General features: G+C 51.2%; 1 protein-coding gene across 1 annotated transcript in view; it reads right to left on the bottom strand.

The window, feature by feature from the left end:
• Positions 1 to 1,680: 1,680 nt before the first annotated feature.
• Positions 1,681 to 14,277, bottom strand: part of SYN1 (synapsin I) — an 86,979-nt gene continuing 74,382 nt past the window's right edge. Inside the window, exons 6-13 of the mRNA XM_035140651.2 lie at positions 13,691 to 13,753; positions 12,274 to 12,416; positions 11,838 to 11,912; positions 11,169 to 11,271; positions 8,987 to 9,136; positions 7,117 to 7,180; positions 6,128 to 6,815; positions 1,681 to 4,349 (exon numbers count right to left, since the gene is read on the bottom strand). Of these exons, the coding sequence (XP_034996542.1) occupies positions 4,214 to 4,349; positions 6,128 to 6,815; positions 7,117 to 7,180; positions 8,987 to 9,136; positions 11,169 to 11,271; positions 11,838 to 11,912; positions 12,274 to 12,416; positions 13,691 to 13,753 (1,422 nt within the window). The 3' untranslated portion in view covers positions 1,681 to 4,213. The remainder of the gene's footprint in view (positions 4,350 to 6,127; positions 6,816 to 7,116; positions 7,181 to 8,986; positions 9,137 to 11,168; positions 11,272 to 11,837; positions 11,913 to 12,273; positions 12,417 to 13,690; positions 13,754 to 14,277) is intronic.

Below are 14,277 nucleotides of genomic sequence, written 5' to 3'. Positions count from 1 at the left end.
TCAGCACCCAGCAACGCCGTGCTGGATTGAGGAGGCGATGCTCCGTGCGGCGTTGCTGGGCGCTGACTCTGCAGACCGGCTCCTCTATCTGGTGCTCTGCGCAGCGCTGATCTGCGCCGACCCGGCAGGCCGCCGGATCAAGGAAGCGGCCTGCCGGGTCGGCACCCAGCAGCGCTGCATGGAGCATCGCCTCCTCAATCCAGCACGGCGTTGCTGGACGCTGACTCTGCAGACCGGCTCCTCGGTCCGGTGCTCCCGGGACCTCTCCTTCCTGTTGGCGGCAGGGGGACAGGAACGAAGGAGGAGAAAGCAGCCCTTTCTCCTCCTTCCTTCCTCTCTCCCAGCTGCCGACAGGAAGGAGACATTCTCCGAACCCCGGGACCTGTCCTTGCTGGACGCACACGTGCGCTCCCCCCCCCCCGCCAACACTTAGTCTGGCCGGGAGCGGCGGTTGGCGGCCGCAGGGAAACAGGTGGGGGGGGAGAGCGCGCGTGTGTGTGCATCCAGTCTCTGCATCCAATCCCTGTGTCCGTGGGGCACATGCGCAGTAGCGCGGACACAGGGACTGGACGCAGAGACACTTGCACTTTATTATATAGGATGCATCTCTGGGGTATTTGTGGGGCATAGGAATTCGTTCATTTCCCCCCCTTCAAAATATAGTCCGCCCACCACATGGTCTGAGTGGACCGTGGACAGATCCACGCCTGAGAAAGGTTGCTGACCCCTGGACTAGATTCACTTTTAAGTTTTTAATCCAGGCCATTGCTGCAAATCACCAGCATTACCCAGAACTTCTAAAAAGCACCTCTCCATGGGGTAGAAAGTCAGCCCCTGGGGTTAAGAGACTTAAAATATCTGACTGTGAAGGTTAAGAATGATAAATGGCACAATGTGTTTTATTGTGGGCCTCTTCCTGGAGCCAGGGACTAAAGTCAATAGGAAAAACCATTCTATTTATTGTGTGGGTGAAACTCTACTTTTCCTTTATAACCCTGAGCTCTAGGATAGGTTCATATCTCAAATTGTGAACATCTCTCCCTGCCCCCAATCTTCTTTTTAATAGATAGATAGACTTTAACTTAATGCGTTTAATGAATGCTTATGATTCAGATTTAAAAGATTGTAAGTGAAGGTTTTAACATTTTTGTATTAAACTCAAGATTTCATTTTAAGCCTGGTTATGTTTTTTCAGAGACACAACAACTGATATTTTTTTAACCCACATTTTTCAAAAAATCATTTCTTAACTATCAGAACAGATACACAGGCTCCATTCACACATAACAAAATGTAGCTTTAGATTGAGTGGCAAGTTTGGCTTGTTGGGGAGAAACAGGCTGCAACCCCCATTTTGGAGGCATCAGGAGTTCAAGGCGTCCTGCTTTGCTTGTCCTGAGCTCACCAGGAAAGGAGCAGAGGGGGGGGGGAGCAATTGGCCCCAACAGCTTGTTCCCAGGAAATCATGGCAAGCCAGAAGCTCTGGCTCATGGCATGTGAACACAACTGTGGACAGGCATCCCTGCAGGTAGGTGGGGTAGTATTATAGGGGTTTATTTTTCTGACCAGAGGGTGCCATTTGCAGTTTCTTCTTCAGTCACTGAAAACACCTTGCGCCACCCCTGGAAACAGGGCAGAATCTCTTATTCCAGAGGTACTTTTCGCCCCTTTGTCCCACACCTCCAATAATACACAAATTTCTTCTCATCATTTCTCCAGTTTAATATCTTGGTACATATATAACTCTCTTCTCTGCATAATATATATATATCTTTCTATTGGTTTCTTTCCAGCCACAAAATGTGTGCATTTTTTCAGCAGGTTGAGGGTTTTTGTTTTTTAATATTTATATAATATATTTATTTTTGTCTTTTACACCACTGATCCATTGAAACTTTGATCCACACAGAGACAGAATCACAGCAATAGGAAAGGCCTCTATCCCCATGGGAAGAGTGTGGGAAAGGGGATGCACTTTCCAGACAAGAATAAATAACAAAGAGATACCAGGTTAGCACTTTAAATTGCCCTCCCCAGATTCCTTGAGTGGGGAAGAAGGAGCATCTGCCTGGGGAGAAGAGGTTGAGGGAGAGAAAAGGGATGCATTACGCAGGGGCTGGCTGGACACCCCTGTAGTCTTCTCCCTCCCCAACCCTGGCAATAGGTTGCAAACACAGCTCAAAGCGTCATGTCACAACACGGCTACGACACGCGACTTTGCAGCTACCAGACCATCACGCGTTGAGGCATTCCCTCTCCCCGCCCCAGTGTTGTTTTGTGTTTTTTTTTCAAAGGGGAGCAGGGGGTAGGCGACACAACTTTAGAGGAAAAGGGAATCACAAAAATATAGTGGGGAGTTTCTCTCTTGAGTTTATGTACAAATAGGGAGGGAGAGGAATCAAGCTCTGGGTTTTGAACGTTGAATAAAAAAGGCCCCCTCAAATGTCCAATGGGTGCTTGTCTTTCAGCCACTGGCCCAAGCTGGCAAAAGCATCCCTTGGCTACAGCGGCAGTAGTATGGCTGTTCTCTGAGAAGGTAGGATCCATGAGGGGGGATGAGGGACTGCGGCCAGTCGGGGAGTGGGGTCAACAAATCTGGGTTCAAGTTAGAAGAAAGGAGAAACCTACTAAACATCTGGAAGAACAGCAGGTGCTAGACGGCTGGGATGGACTCCCATGAGAAGTGGCAGGCTCTCCTTCCTTGGAGGGTTTTAAGCAGACGTTGGAAGGCCATCTGTCAGGGGTGATCTAGCTGAGATTCCTGCATTGCAGGGAATTGGACTAGAGGTCCCTTGGTGCCTGTCCAGTTCTATGATGCTGTGATTCGACGCTCCCTCCCCATCGGTGGCCAACTGGCCCTCCGATCCACAGGGGCAGTGGATCAGAGCACAGGCCAGCATCCAGCTCAGACAAAAAGGGAGAGCCCGGCTGGTCCTGCCCACTGCCTGGAAGCTTTCTAGCAACAAGTGGACCTCAAAACACAACAGCCATGGGAACACTGCAATAAGGGGTAGAGAGGGGTAGTAGGTAAACCGGGTTTAAGGCTTGCCAAGTATACTGTTCCCAAGGGAAGGAAGATAGGTGGGGAGAGGCTGCCAATCGGTAAGGGGTCTGTGTGAAGGGGGGGGACACCTGTAGCCGAGGTGGTGGTGCTTGGCAGCTGGGGAAGCTACCAAGAGGGACACTGGGTGGGTTGGAGGGGAGCAAATTGGCGCTAGGTTGGCTTATTCACAAAAAGCAACACAAACACCTTTGTGGCCACAAACACAGACATGGCCCAGGAGGGGTCCCCTCCCTCGTGCTATGTACAGAGATCCCCGGAGACCCCTCTCCTCTCCCATGGACCCCAACCTGGGGACGCCCCTGCCCCCCCACCAGCATCGGGGCCAGGAGAAGAGAGCCGGGCAGAGTTTGCATATTCATGTTAGAAGAGATGTGGACTTGAGAAATCTCCAGCCTTGGGTTCAAGGAGGACTCCAGGGAATGCAGGCAGGGAGACGCACCTTGCCAGAGTGTGTGCTGGGAAGCATTAATTGTGGGTGTGGGCTCCTCTTCCTGGGGAGTAGGTAGCAAAGCATACGGAGAATTGGTTTTAGGAACCGGAGTTGGAACAAATGGGGTTTGGGTGGGGGGATTTATTGGCAATTTTTTAAACTGAGGCTCCCTCTGCGGGAAAGTGGAGCTCTTGAAATTGATTTAGGGTGGGGTGGGAAAATATTTCAGAATCCAGCTTTGCAGACGTTAGATTTGTGAGATGTATAGAATTATTTTCAAAACCGACTCCACAGTCAGAAGCATCACTGGACACACAAAACCCTGCCGTACATTTGGCCCCGATCCGTTCTGGTAGGTACGGTGACCTTTCAGGCTGGATTTCCAGGCAGAGACGTACCTAGGAGCCAGCCAGTTTGGCCCCTGCCGTGGGCGCAAAGGAGCTCCCCACCCCCACCCCTTGCCAAGGGCGCAAGGCAGCCGAGGCGAGGCACCCCTCTCTTGCCAAGGGTTCCCTCGGCCGGCGCCCCCTCCATAATGGGATTCTCCTTGGCCCAAGATGAGCAAATAGCAGGGGGTCGCGCGTCCCTTGTGGCTCCTGCGGTGGAGTGTTGGAGGGGCAGCAGGAGCAGAGGGAGGGGGTGCGGGAAGGAAGGGGAGAAGAGTCGCAGGAGGTGCGTGGGGGGGGTGTCAGGGGTCCCAGCGTGGAGGGGGGAGTCTCTCAGTCGGAGAAGAGGCTGGCGAAGCTCTGTCGGAGGCTGCGGATGCTCTCAGCTCGCACTTCGTCCTGACTAAGGCTCCCCCGCGGCACCGGCGCCTCTGCAAGGGGGAAGGTATTGGTCAGAGACTGGGATTTGCTAAGGGACAGCGAGGAGGGGAGGGGGCAGGAAAGAGGGGAGGGGGAAAGGGGGGGAGGCGGAGAGATTAGAAACACACTATTAATATCAGGCCAGGCAAGAGAAACTTGCGTCTTCAAGTAATGCAGGGTGGGGGGTGAGGGGCAGGAGAGAGAAAGAGAGGGGGCTTGCGTTTGGGAAGCACCCCCCCTCCTTCCTGGGAGAGTGAAGGAAACAAGGAGGCACGTGTGGGTGGGAAATGCAATTCTCTGCGCCCCACCGCCCCCCCAACCCTCTCGCCCCTCCTCCTCCTCTAAACTGCAACTGCCAAGGACGGCATGTCCAGCAGGGGGAAGCAGAGAGCAGGGAATGAACTGCAAAACGGAGGCATCCCTTCTAGAGAGAAAGGCACCTGGGGAGGGGAATTCTCAGGCGCATCCCTCGAATTCGGATGCAAGGTTTTGCCAGTTCAAGGTTTGTGGGGTTTTTGCAGCATTTCCAATTTCAGGTAGAACCCTAGCTGTCAAGTTTTCCCTTTTCTTGCGAGGAAGCCTATTCAGCGTAAGGGAATTTCCCTTTAAAAAAGGGAGACCTTGACAGCTATGGGTAGAACCTGTTGCCTTTAGAAACTTGAGAGAAAGCCCCAGGGATGCACTGGATATGCAATGAGACATTTTTGTCAGGAAGTCAGGCTTGAGGGGGGTGGAGGCGAGGTGGGGGGGTGTTCCCTGAAACCCCAAGTGCTCAGTTCTCTGGGTCTGTCTGCTGACCTGCTCCCAGCAGACTCTTGACCCTTTTTTATCTTTTGTGATCCCTGGGGTCAAGTAACCAGTCTGATTATGTGATGACACCATGGGCATACCCAGGATTTATTGGGTATTGGGGGGGGGCAGAACTGAGTTATCTGTGACACAATTGGCCAGTTACGGTAAGTATTTTTTTTATTGGCTTGATTTAGGGGGGGCAGCTGCCCCCCTGCCCCCCTTGGCTACGCCCATGGATGGCACCACACAGCCAATCAAATTTAGCTATCACCATTGCAAAGCCAATGGGGGGGGCAGTACTTCCCTCACTCTGAACAGGCAAACACTTTCACCTTTGTTTGGGGGAGGGGCTGGAGGTGTCCTTTTCACAAGCAACTGAAGTGTTCATGAAAGGTACCCACCTACCCTGGTTTTAGTTTAACCTAATGCAAACACCACAGCTTAAAACTCCATCAAACTTGAGCTACGCACTTGGCTATGGACAATGCGAAAGCATTGTTGCTCTTTATAGGGCAACTACATGAGCAGGGGAACCTAGTAACTCAGTTCTGTTTCAGGGGTGTGGTGGCTTTCCAGAACTTCCTTGCTCTCAATGATAGCAAAGGAAAGCTTGGAGGAATGCTGGACCCAGGAGTCCTGGAGGCTTATGAGAGGGTAGCTGGGAAGGGCATCCTGTGGGCAAGTGAGCTTTCATTCCCAACCCCCCCCCCCCCCGCCGCCACTCCATTCTCTATCATCTCTGTGCAATTCCCTCCCTCCACCCAGGAATTTCAGATTCATTGATAAGAGGGCAAAAGCAGAAACTATTCTGCAGTTATATGCAAATGCACTTCCTTTGCATAGCTCATTCTGCATGGCATTAGGGGAGAGCGCCACCAAGGTGCACACAGCTCTGTTGGGCCCCCATTGCCCCCCTCCCAGCATCCTGCCAAGTCACCACACCCAGCTAAACTGGCGACACAGGCAAGGAGGCATGACTGCTTCCAGCTGCCCCCCTCCCCCCCTCCCCAAGGAGCCCCAGAGTCCAACGCTTACTTCAGCTGGGGCTGCGGAGGAGGCAGGTCCTGGCTGGGTTTCTGGGCCACTTGTGGTTTGCCTTGGCTTGGTGGAGGGCGGCCGCCTTGTTGCCCGGGCCCCCCGGGCCCCTGCCCCTGAGTGCTAGGCCTTGGCTGTTGGGTTGTGGGAGGTGCTGGGCGCTGTTGCTGTGCTCCTGCCCCCGGAGGGCGCTGCTGAGGTGGGCCCCCCTGGCTGGCCTGCCGCGGATGTTGCCGTGGTTGACCTCCAGCCGCTGGGGGGCGCTGTTGTGGTGGTGGCTGTGGCTGCTGTGGCCCTGGGGGCCCCCCGGAGGCTGCCTTGGGTGGGCCTGCACCCCCAGCCCGCTGCTGCTGTTGCTGCTGTTGGTGGTGCTGCTGCTGCTGAGCTTGTTGCCACAGCTGCTGCCCGCCTCCGCTGGGGCTCGGACCCCTCTGGGGCTGGGGGGACTGTGGCGCGGACGGCGGGCCCTGCTGGCGAGGCTGCTGGGCTCCCGGGCCGGGCTGGCGTTGCCCCGCCTGGCGCTGCTGTGCCTGCGGAGGAGGCTGTTGGGTGGTGGGGCTGGGCAGGCGCTGGCCCATTGGGGGGCCACCTGGCTGAGGGGAGAGGCCCGAGAGCTGCTGGCCTTGAGGGGGAGGGCGCTGCTGAGAAGGAGGGCGCTGGGAGCCTGGAGGTGGGTGCTGTGGGCCTCCTGGCAGGAGAGAGAAGGAGAGAGAAGAAACCCATCACGACTGAAATGGGTCCTCAAAATCCCAACCCAGTGATTACACACAGAGAGAAGGATTCTGGTAGGTAGAGCGCACAACTTCCCAAGCGAAAGAGACTCTTGCCGGGGGTTCGATGAGATGACCCTCAGGGTTCCCTCCAGCTCTAGGATTCTAGGATTCTAAGCCTCTCCCCCCAGCTCCAGACTGTTCTTCACAAAGGGGCTCACATATCTGCACCCTCATGTGAGCCCCACTTCCCTGGCCTTCTTGATGTTGGGTCCTTACCCTGTGGCGGGGGTCTCTGCTGGGCTGGAGGGCCTTGTCGCTGCCCAGCTGGAGCTGGCTGAGCCTGAGGACAGAACCAAAGTGAAAGATTAATGGTGGGGAATGGTCAGAACCACACTCCCATCCTCTTCTCTCAGAGGCTGGACATTTCCCATACCTTCTGGCCCAGCTGGTGCTATGCTCCATATGTATTTTGCCAACCATCACCTGCCCAACAGGGGCAAGCTTCTCAAGCAGGGCTGGAGGAGCCTGATGGCCTCCCAATGTTGTGAAGTTGACAGCTCCCATCATTGGGTATTGTAGTCTTAGTCTTGTTCCTGGCTGTGAATCCTTCCCTAGCATGGCCATGGGGCTGCTCACGCCCAGCACTGTCTGAGGATGCCCACCCGACCAAGCGCACCAAGAGAAGAGACATGGGCAGGTGGGTCTACCCCACCAACCAGGTCATCACTATTGGTTAGGAATTAGATCTAAAATGGCTGATCCTCTTGTTGCTTCTCCCAATTTCTGGACAATGAAGTTGTCTGCAAGGCCAGTGAGGAATCTGTTCGACCTTATGCTCTTGGCTGAGTTTGACATCCAACAAATATCAGGATAGTTGAAATCCCCCATTACTACTGTCTCACTTCCTTTTGAATGCTTGGTCACACAAATCCAAGAGGCAGAAGCCCTTGTGCTTCCTCCTCAGTCGCTGAACTCCAGCCCTAACCTTTGAAAAGCACAGGACTTTCAACTAGTGTGCAACAGTGCGCTCTATTCCCCTCCTCTTGTTTAGTGTTTCCACATACCTTGTTTTTTAAAACAAACACACAAGCAAACAAACAAAACTTCCAGTCTTTTGAAAGCGTTACTTACCTGATGCACCGAGAATATTTTTCAGTATACAGAGGCAGATAAGTTTACCGCTTCCTGCTTTGCCTATTTCATTCATAGACAAGTTAAACATGGTGAGGGGAGATGCGCAGCCCTCCAGCGTCAGTAGGTCTGTCCCAGTTGGAGGCGCCTTGAGAAAGCGCTCTCTCTGCGTGGGCTTACATAGGCAGAAAGGGCTTGAGAAGCGCATTCTTGGTGCAAAGCAAAATAGTGGGGGAATGGGGTGATGGTGGGATGATGTGTACAGCACCCAAAAGGCACCTGCATTGAGTGCCAAATGCACATGCTCATGCCATGTGTGTGCATACACCCAATGACTAGCTGAGAGGACTTGAAGAGGCAAACAGGTTTGCCAATAGCAAGGAGCCACCGTGCATTAACAGAACCTCTGGAGGTAGCTGTGATCTCTGGATACCAGGTGCTGGGGACTGCTGCTTCTGACTCCACTTGTAAGCTTCCCCAAGGCACCTGGCTGTCCAAGGTTGGAATCAGGGCACTGGGCTAGGTGGACTCTTGGTCAGATCCAGCAGGACAGTTTGTGAATGGGAATGTCAGCTCTGACTGGCAACGCGTCTCTGGGGTCTCCAAATCCTGAGCGCCACGTCATCTTGACCCAGCAACCTTTTGACTTGGGAAGATGTCAGGGGCCTTGCAAGCTGTTCCACGGAGCTACAAGACACAGACCCCAGGCCAGAGCCCTGAGGTACTGGAACCACAGCCATGAGTGAACACACACTTCCGCAAAGTCCCCCTGCTCTTCCATCTCTCTGCCTATGGTCCATTCTCCTCCGCTTTTGAGGAAGTGATGAATTATCTTTACATATACAGACACACACAGTTGTGATGAGGTGAAAGCTGCAATCCTATCCCCACTTCACCTAAAAGCAAACTCTGCAGAAGTTCATGAAAGTTACTTCTGGTAAGAGATGCCTGGAGATTGTGTACTGAAAGTCCCATCTCACGGAGCGAAAAGGGGAAGAGAAAGGAGGTGCAATACCTGGGCATGTTGTCCTGAGGCCGAGCGCACAGGTGAGGGCACAGGTGTGCGAGGGATGGTCTGTGCCATGCGTGTCAGCACCAGCTCCACTATCAGGTGCTTGTCTTCATCCTGCTGGTCTCCAATCAATGGCATGGAGCATCCCACAACCTGGGATAAGAAGGAGAAAGAGCAGGTGGTGGGGAAGCAGGAGGGTCTTTTGCAAAAGGTCAGGGATGGGGAACCTGAATCCCTTCAGGCATTGCTGGACTACAACTCCCATCATCCCTCATCATGGGCCATGTTGGGTTAGAGCTGATGGGATCTGGAGTCCAATAGTACAGGCTCCCCACCCCTGTTTTAAATAAGTTATGTAAGATAAGATACACCCAGCACACAGACAATGGGGTTTCCTAAAGCTCAAAGCCAAACATGTAGATGGAGACAATCAGGAAATAAGAAATCAAATACAGCCAGGCTTAAAGGTAAAGGGACCCCTGACCATTAGGTCCAGTCGCGGACGACTCTGGGGTTGCGGCACTCATCTCGCTTTACTGGCTGAGGGAGCCAGCGTACAGTTTCCAGGTCATGCGGCCAGCATGACAAAGCCACTTCTGGCGAACCAGAGCAGCACACGGGAACGCCGTTTACCTTCCCGCCGGAGGGGTACCTATTTATCTACTTGCATTTTGACGTGCTTTCGAACTGCTAGGTTGGCAGGAGCTGGGACTGAGCAATGGGAGCTCACCCTGTCATGGGAATTCAAACCGCCAACCTTCTGATCAGCAAGCCCTAGGCGCAGTGGTTTAACCCACAGCACCACCCGCATCCTACAGCCAGGCTTAGCGTGGCACATTAGCAAAGAGACTGCGCTGAATACAAAAAGTTCCCAGTTCAAATCATGCGTCTGAGGGGGCCTTGCCACACACACACTATCCCTCCCTCAAAGTCTGGAGATTGTGATGATAAGCCACATTACAGGATATTTGAGGAAAGGATTACTGAGAAAATATGTATAAAAGCGCTAAGCAGTAGTATTAACAGAACCACATGAGGCAACAGGTGGTGACTCAAAAATGCAGCCTGATCCAGGAAGCCAAGAAGTCGCTGGCTGGAATCCACTTTGGCCTGGCTGACTTTTAGTACTTTGTCACCTTTAGAGGGCAGAAGTGGCCAGCCTCCCACCCCGCAGCCCTTAAGGCACATGGGAAAGGCAGTGTGGGGCAGAGTGAGGGACACACCATGTCTTGTCATTCCTCCAGGATGGATGCAGCTGCAAGGGCATCCAATGGACTGGGCAGCTGAACGGATTTTCTCAATGTGCAGCAATGTGCCTCTCCAAGGCAGGACAGCACATTAAGCACAGGTTTAACCACATGGGGTAAAAAACAAGACCTGCTACCTTCAATAGATTTAATCAGCAGATTAAACAGCTCAAGCTTTCATTTGTGTGGTCCCATTTCATTCAATGAATGCATTTTTTAACATAAAACAAAATTTTGGGGGGCAGGCAGCAAATTAAGGACATCTTAGTCTATGGGGAGCTATTTTGGTTCATGTGTGTTTATGCAATAAACATAGCAAATGAAGAACAAAAGTCTTTCATTCTAAGAATGAATGGTAGTTTCAAACTGTGAGTTGTTAATGTCTCCAAAACATGCATTTTAGGGGTTACATTTTTATCCCAGGCAACATCTATGGGGCTCAGGGCACCCTCCTTTAACTCACAACAACTTTACTAGGTATGTTAAAAACAGGAATAGGCCTGATGCCACAGCTGAGCTTCACAGCTGAGCAGGGATTTGGAGCAAGGCCTTTCAGCTGGCAGAGCACGAGACTCTTAATCTCAGGGTGAAGGGTTTGAGCCCCATGTTGGCCAAAAACGAATCTGGCACTGCAGGGGGTTGGACTAGATGACCCTCATGGTCCCTCCCAACTCTACAATTCTACGATTCTATGGTCTGTGGCAGCCTATCCACAATGCCATCCTGGATCTCTGATAAGGCATACACACTAAAGGTCTGAAGTTTGTTTGCATTGGTTACAAATAACAGACTAAATGGTAGATTGCTCACTCAAAAGTCTTCAATTAATCAACAGGCTTCCTTTAAAAAGCAATTCGTAAGCTGATTCATATTTAGGGCAAGTGGCGGCGAGAACCATGCACAGGTAGGTGCAGGTACCCATGTGCCCAGCACCTCACCTCGATGATATGGTCCCGTCCATCCTTCCCATGCAGAGCCTCCACAGCACAGATGTCCAAACCACCAAAGATTTCTGAGCAAGTGTCCACCCACAGCTTGTACCTGTTGGTGAATCCGGGTGTCAGGGAAGGGGAAGAGAGCAGTGGTGACTCTGGGCACATGATGGGGAGCAAGTGAGAGCCTCCGCCTCATTATTTTAGACAGGAAGCCCTTCTCTTTGCCAGGCCCCTGGATGTAATCCACTCCCCTTCAGTTCCCAGTCATTTTCTTTTTTAATATACTGTAATTTCATTTATGATTTTCATTTTGCAAAGAAATAAACACAAAAGTACAAATTATTATATATAGCATGCTTTGACTTCCCTTCCCCTCTTTTTGCGGTTCCTTATGGTTACTGTATAATACTTATGCTGCATTTCCAAACTGAGCCAAATGATTATTTATCCCATATAATCAATATATATTTTATACCACTACAAGTTTTTACATCAGTCCTGCTCATGATTTAATCTGTTTACAATAATTTTGCAAATATTCAATAAATAATTTCCACTCTGTATTTAAAAGTTTACTGTCTTGGTTTCTCATTCTTCCCGTAAGTTTCCAAAAACAGTTCCCAGTTATTTTCTCCCAAATCAGAGCCCCATCTCTGATGCTTTGCCACTTACCTATCCGACATGGCTATTTGCTCCAACATGGCAGAGCCTGTGTTGGTTTTCCAGTTCCCCGAGACTGAGGTTCTCCTGACATGGGAGAGAAGGCACCGTTAGTGTCAGGAAGGTTGCGGAGAAAGACTTGATAGTAGCAGGGAGGCAAAGGGACAAGGCAATGACTGTAGGGAGAAATGGTCTTGTTTCTCCACCCACAGGAATAAGGAAGAATGCCCAACAGCATCTCCACTGACTCTGACATGCCACAGAGGGATCACTGTTGGCATCACACTCTCTCAATACTCTGGCATTGAGAAGGCAAAGTGGGGGGGGGGAGATGAGTTCAAATGGCAGGGGAGGAATCACGGAGTTGCCCAGGAAGCTTCCCTAGAGAGACTGCATCTCGGAGGGTGCAGAGAAAGGCAATCAGCAGCAGCCCCAGCCCCAAGCTCACATGTAGGCCTTGTAGTTGTTGCCAATCTTCTGGATGCGGACGTCATATTTGGCATCAATAAAGGGCTCTGAAGTGGCGTAGGTTTTGGTGAGGGCCACCACACTGGCGATGTCTTGGAAGTCATACTGGTTCTCCACCTTGACCTGTAAGCAAACACACAGAAGCTTCCCCTTGCCTCATTGCGCCCCACGCACGCTAAGCCCTGCTGGGCCTCCCACCCCACTCCCCAAACAGTGAGCAACTCCTGGGGCTTCTGCTGCCCCTTTAAAAACCTGTCCTCGACTTGCACACACACAACAGCCACTTGTGGTCACTTTTCCACAAGCTTCATTCATCCAAAGAATTAGAGGGAATCAAAAGGTGGGCATGACCCATTCCCCCAAGTGCCAGAGGCAAATTTTGTTTTATTGTTTTAAGTTGAAGGTGGTTTTAAAAAGCAGAGTTCCCTGAGTTGCAGGGCAATGATGTTGAAAGAGACAGCAACTGCAAAACGTTGCTAAGAGGACAGGCTCATATTGGGAGGGGTTCAGGGAAAGAGAGTCGATTCCACCCCCACTGCCCAGCTGCACTCCCTTCTCCTACTGACCTGGGAAAGAGAGCCCTTGGGGACCCCAGAGGCAAACTAGGGAATTATATGAGGCGCCATGGTTTCAGGAGTGTCTGCTTCTGCCATGCAACTGCTTTGGAGAGAAAGCACTTTTGGAAGGAGGTGCAAAGGAGGATCTGAACAGCTCTAGTCTGGTTTGCATTCCAAGCAAGGCTGGCCCAGTCAAAGAGTTGCCTGGGGCATTGAAATTCAAGAGGTAAGCAAGAGGGGAGAGAAGCTACTTCATCAAGGTGGCCCACCAGACAGGAGTTCAGCTGAGGTGTATTCTGTAACATGTTCTATAGCACATTTGTGGCATAGCTGTCAAGTTTTCCCTTTTCTCGCGAGGAAGCCTATTCAGCATAAGGGAATTTCCCTTTAAAAAAGGGAGAACTTGACAGCTATGATTTGTGGTGGATTTTTTTCATGCGTTCTGAAATGCTTCCACAACACTAACACATTATTGCTGTGTGCACAATGAAAGTGGGACATAAATAAACCAGAACATTTGTGGTATAAAAAGTTGTGAAGTTTCAGCAGTATTTTACAGGTTGTGCACTGATTGGAAATGACACAGTGTGACTGCACCCTAAACTTATGCAATCACAAAAGTGGATTCACATGTGACTGTCCTGATAGCATCCTAAGTGCAAGTCACCCTAAGTGTGCAATACACAAAATGTCTGGGAAAACGAAACAAAACACAACTCTCCTTTCAGAATGGGGCAGCTGATAAATCAGCCCATTAGAGGCATCCCAGCGAAGGGCACTTCACTGGGCTGGGCTGGGCTGCATCTCGCAACCTCTTGGGAGAGAAGTTATACCACTCACCTTGCCCATTCCGGAATGAGCATGTCCCATCTTCACCACCACTGGGTACTTGGAGGTTGTGAGCTGGGAAGAGAAGTCAGAAAAGGGGTGATGATCAGCACATTTAGCCACAGGACAGCAGTCTGCAGGGGTTAGAATTCACAGGCTGGCCTGAAACAAGGGACTGCAAACGTTACAGAGAAGGTGGTGAAAAAGTCATTCAAAGATTACAACAAAATGCAGTTTAGTAAGGATGCCTCACAAAAAACAGCAGAACCAAATGTGCAATTGTAAGGTCCAGTCTATGCATCTGTGCATGTTGTTTGATTTGTGAACATTGGCAACTGGCAAACTGACAGCGTAATCTGTTCAGTAGTTCAGTAGGTCTTACTTCCAGGTACGTGGGTATAGGATTTGGAGCCTGAATGTGTGAACTAACTCCACTGGAAAATACAGAGACAGCTGATACAAAACTTCTCCCAGGTTGGCTTTTTTTACCCGTATGAGTTATCACTTGGTGTGGTGGTTGTCTAGTGATGAACACACATGCAAAAATCAGTTCCAAGTTAGGGACAAAAACTTTAGGTAACAGTCTGCCCAAGGAAGAT

This window comes from Zootoca vivipara, chromosome 16, assembly GCF_963506605.1.
Source record: "Zootoca vivipara chromosome 16, rZooViv1.1, whole genome shotgun sequence".
Classification (NCBI taxonomy): domain Eukaryota; kingdom Metazoa; phylum Chordata; class Lepidosauria; order Squamata; family Lacertidae; genus Zootoca; species Zootoca vivipara.
The sequence above is the reverse complement of the archived record's forward strand: the minus strand, read 5'-3'. Positions and strand labels throughout refer to the sequence as shown.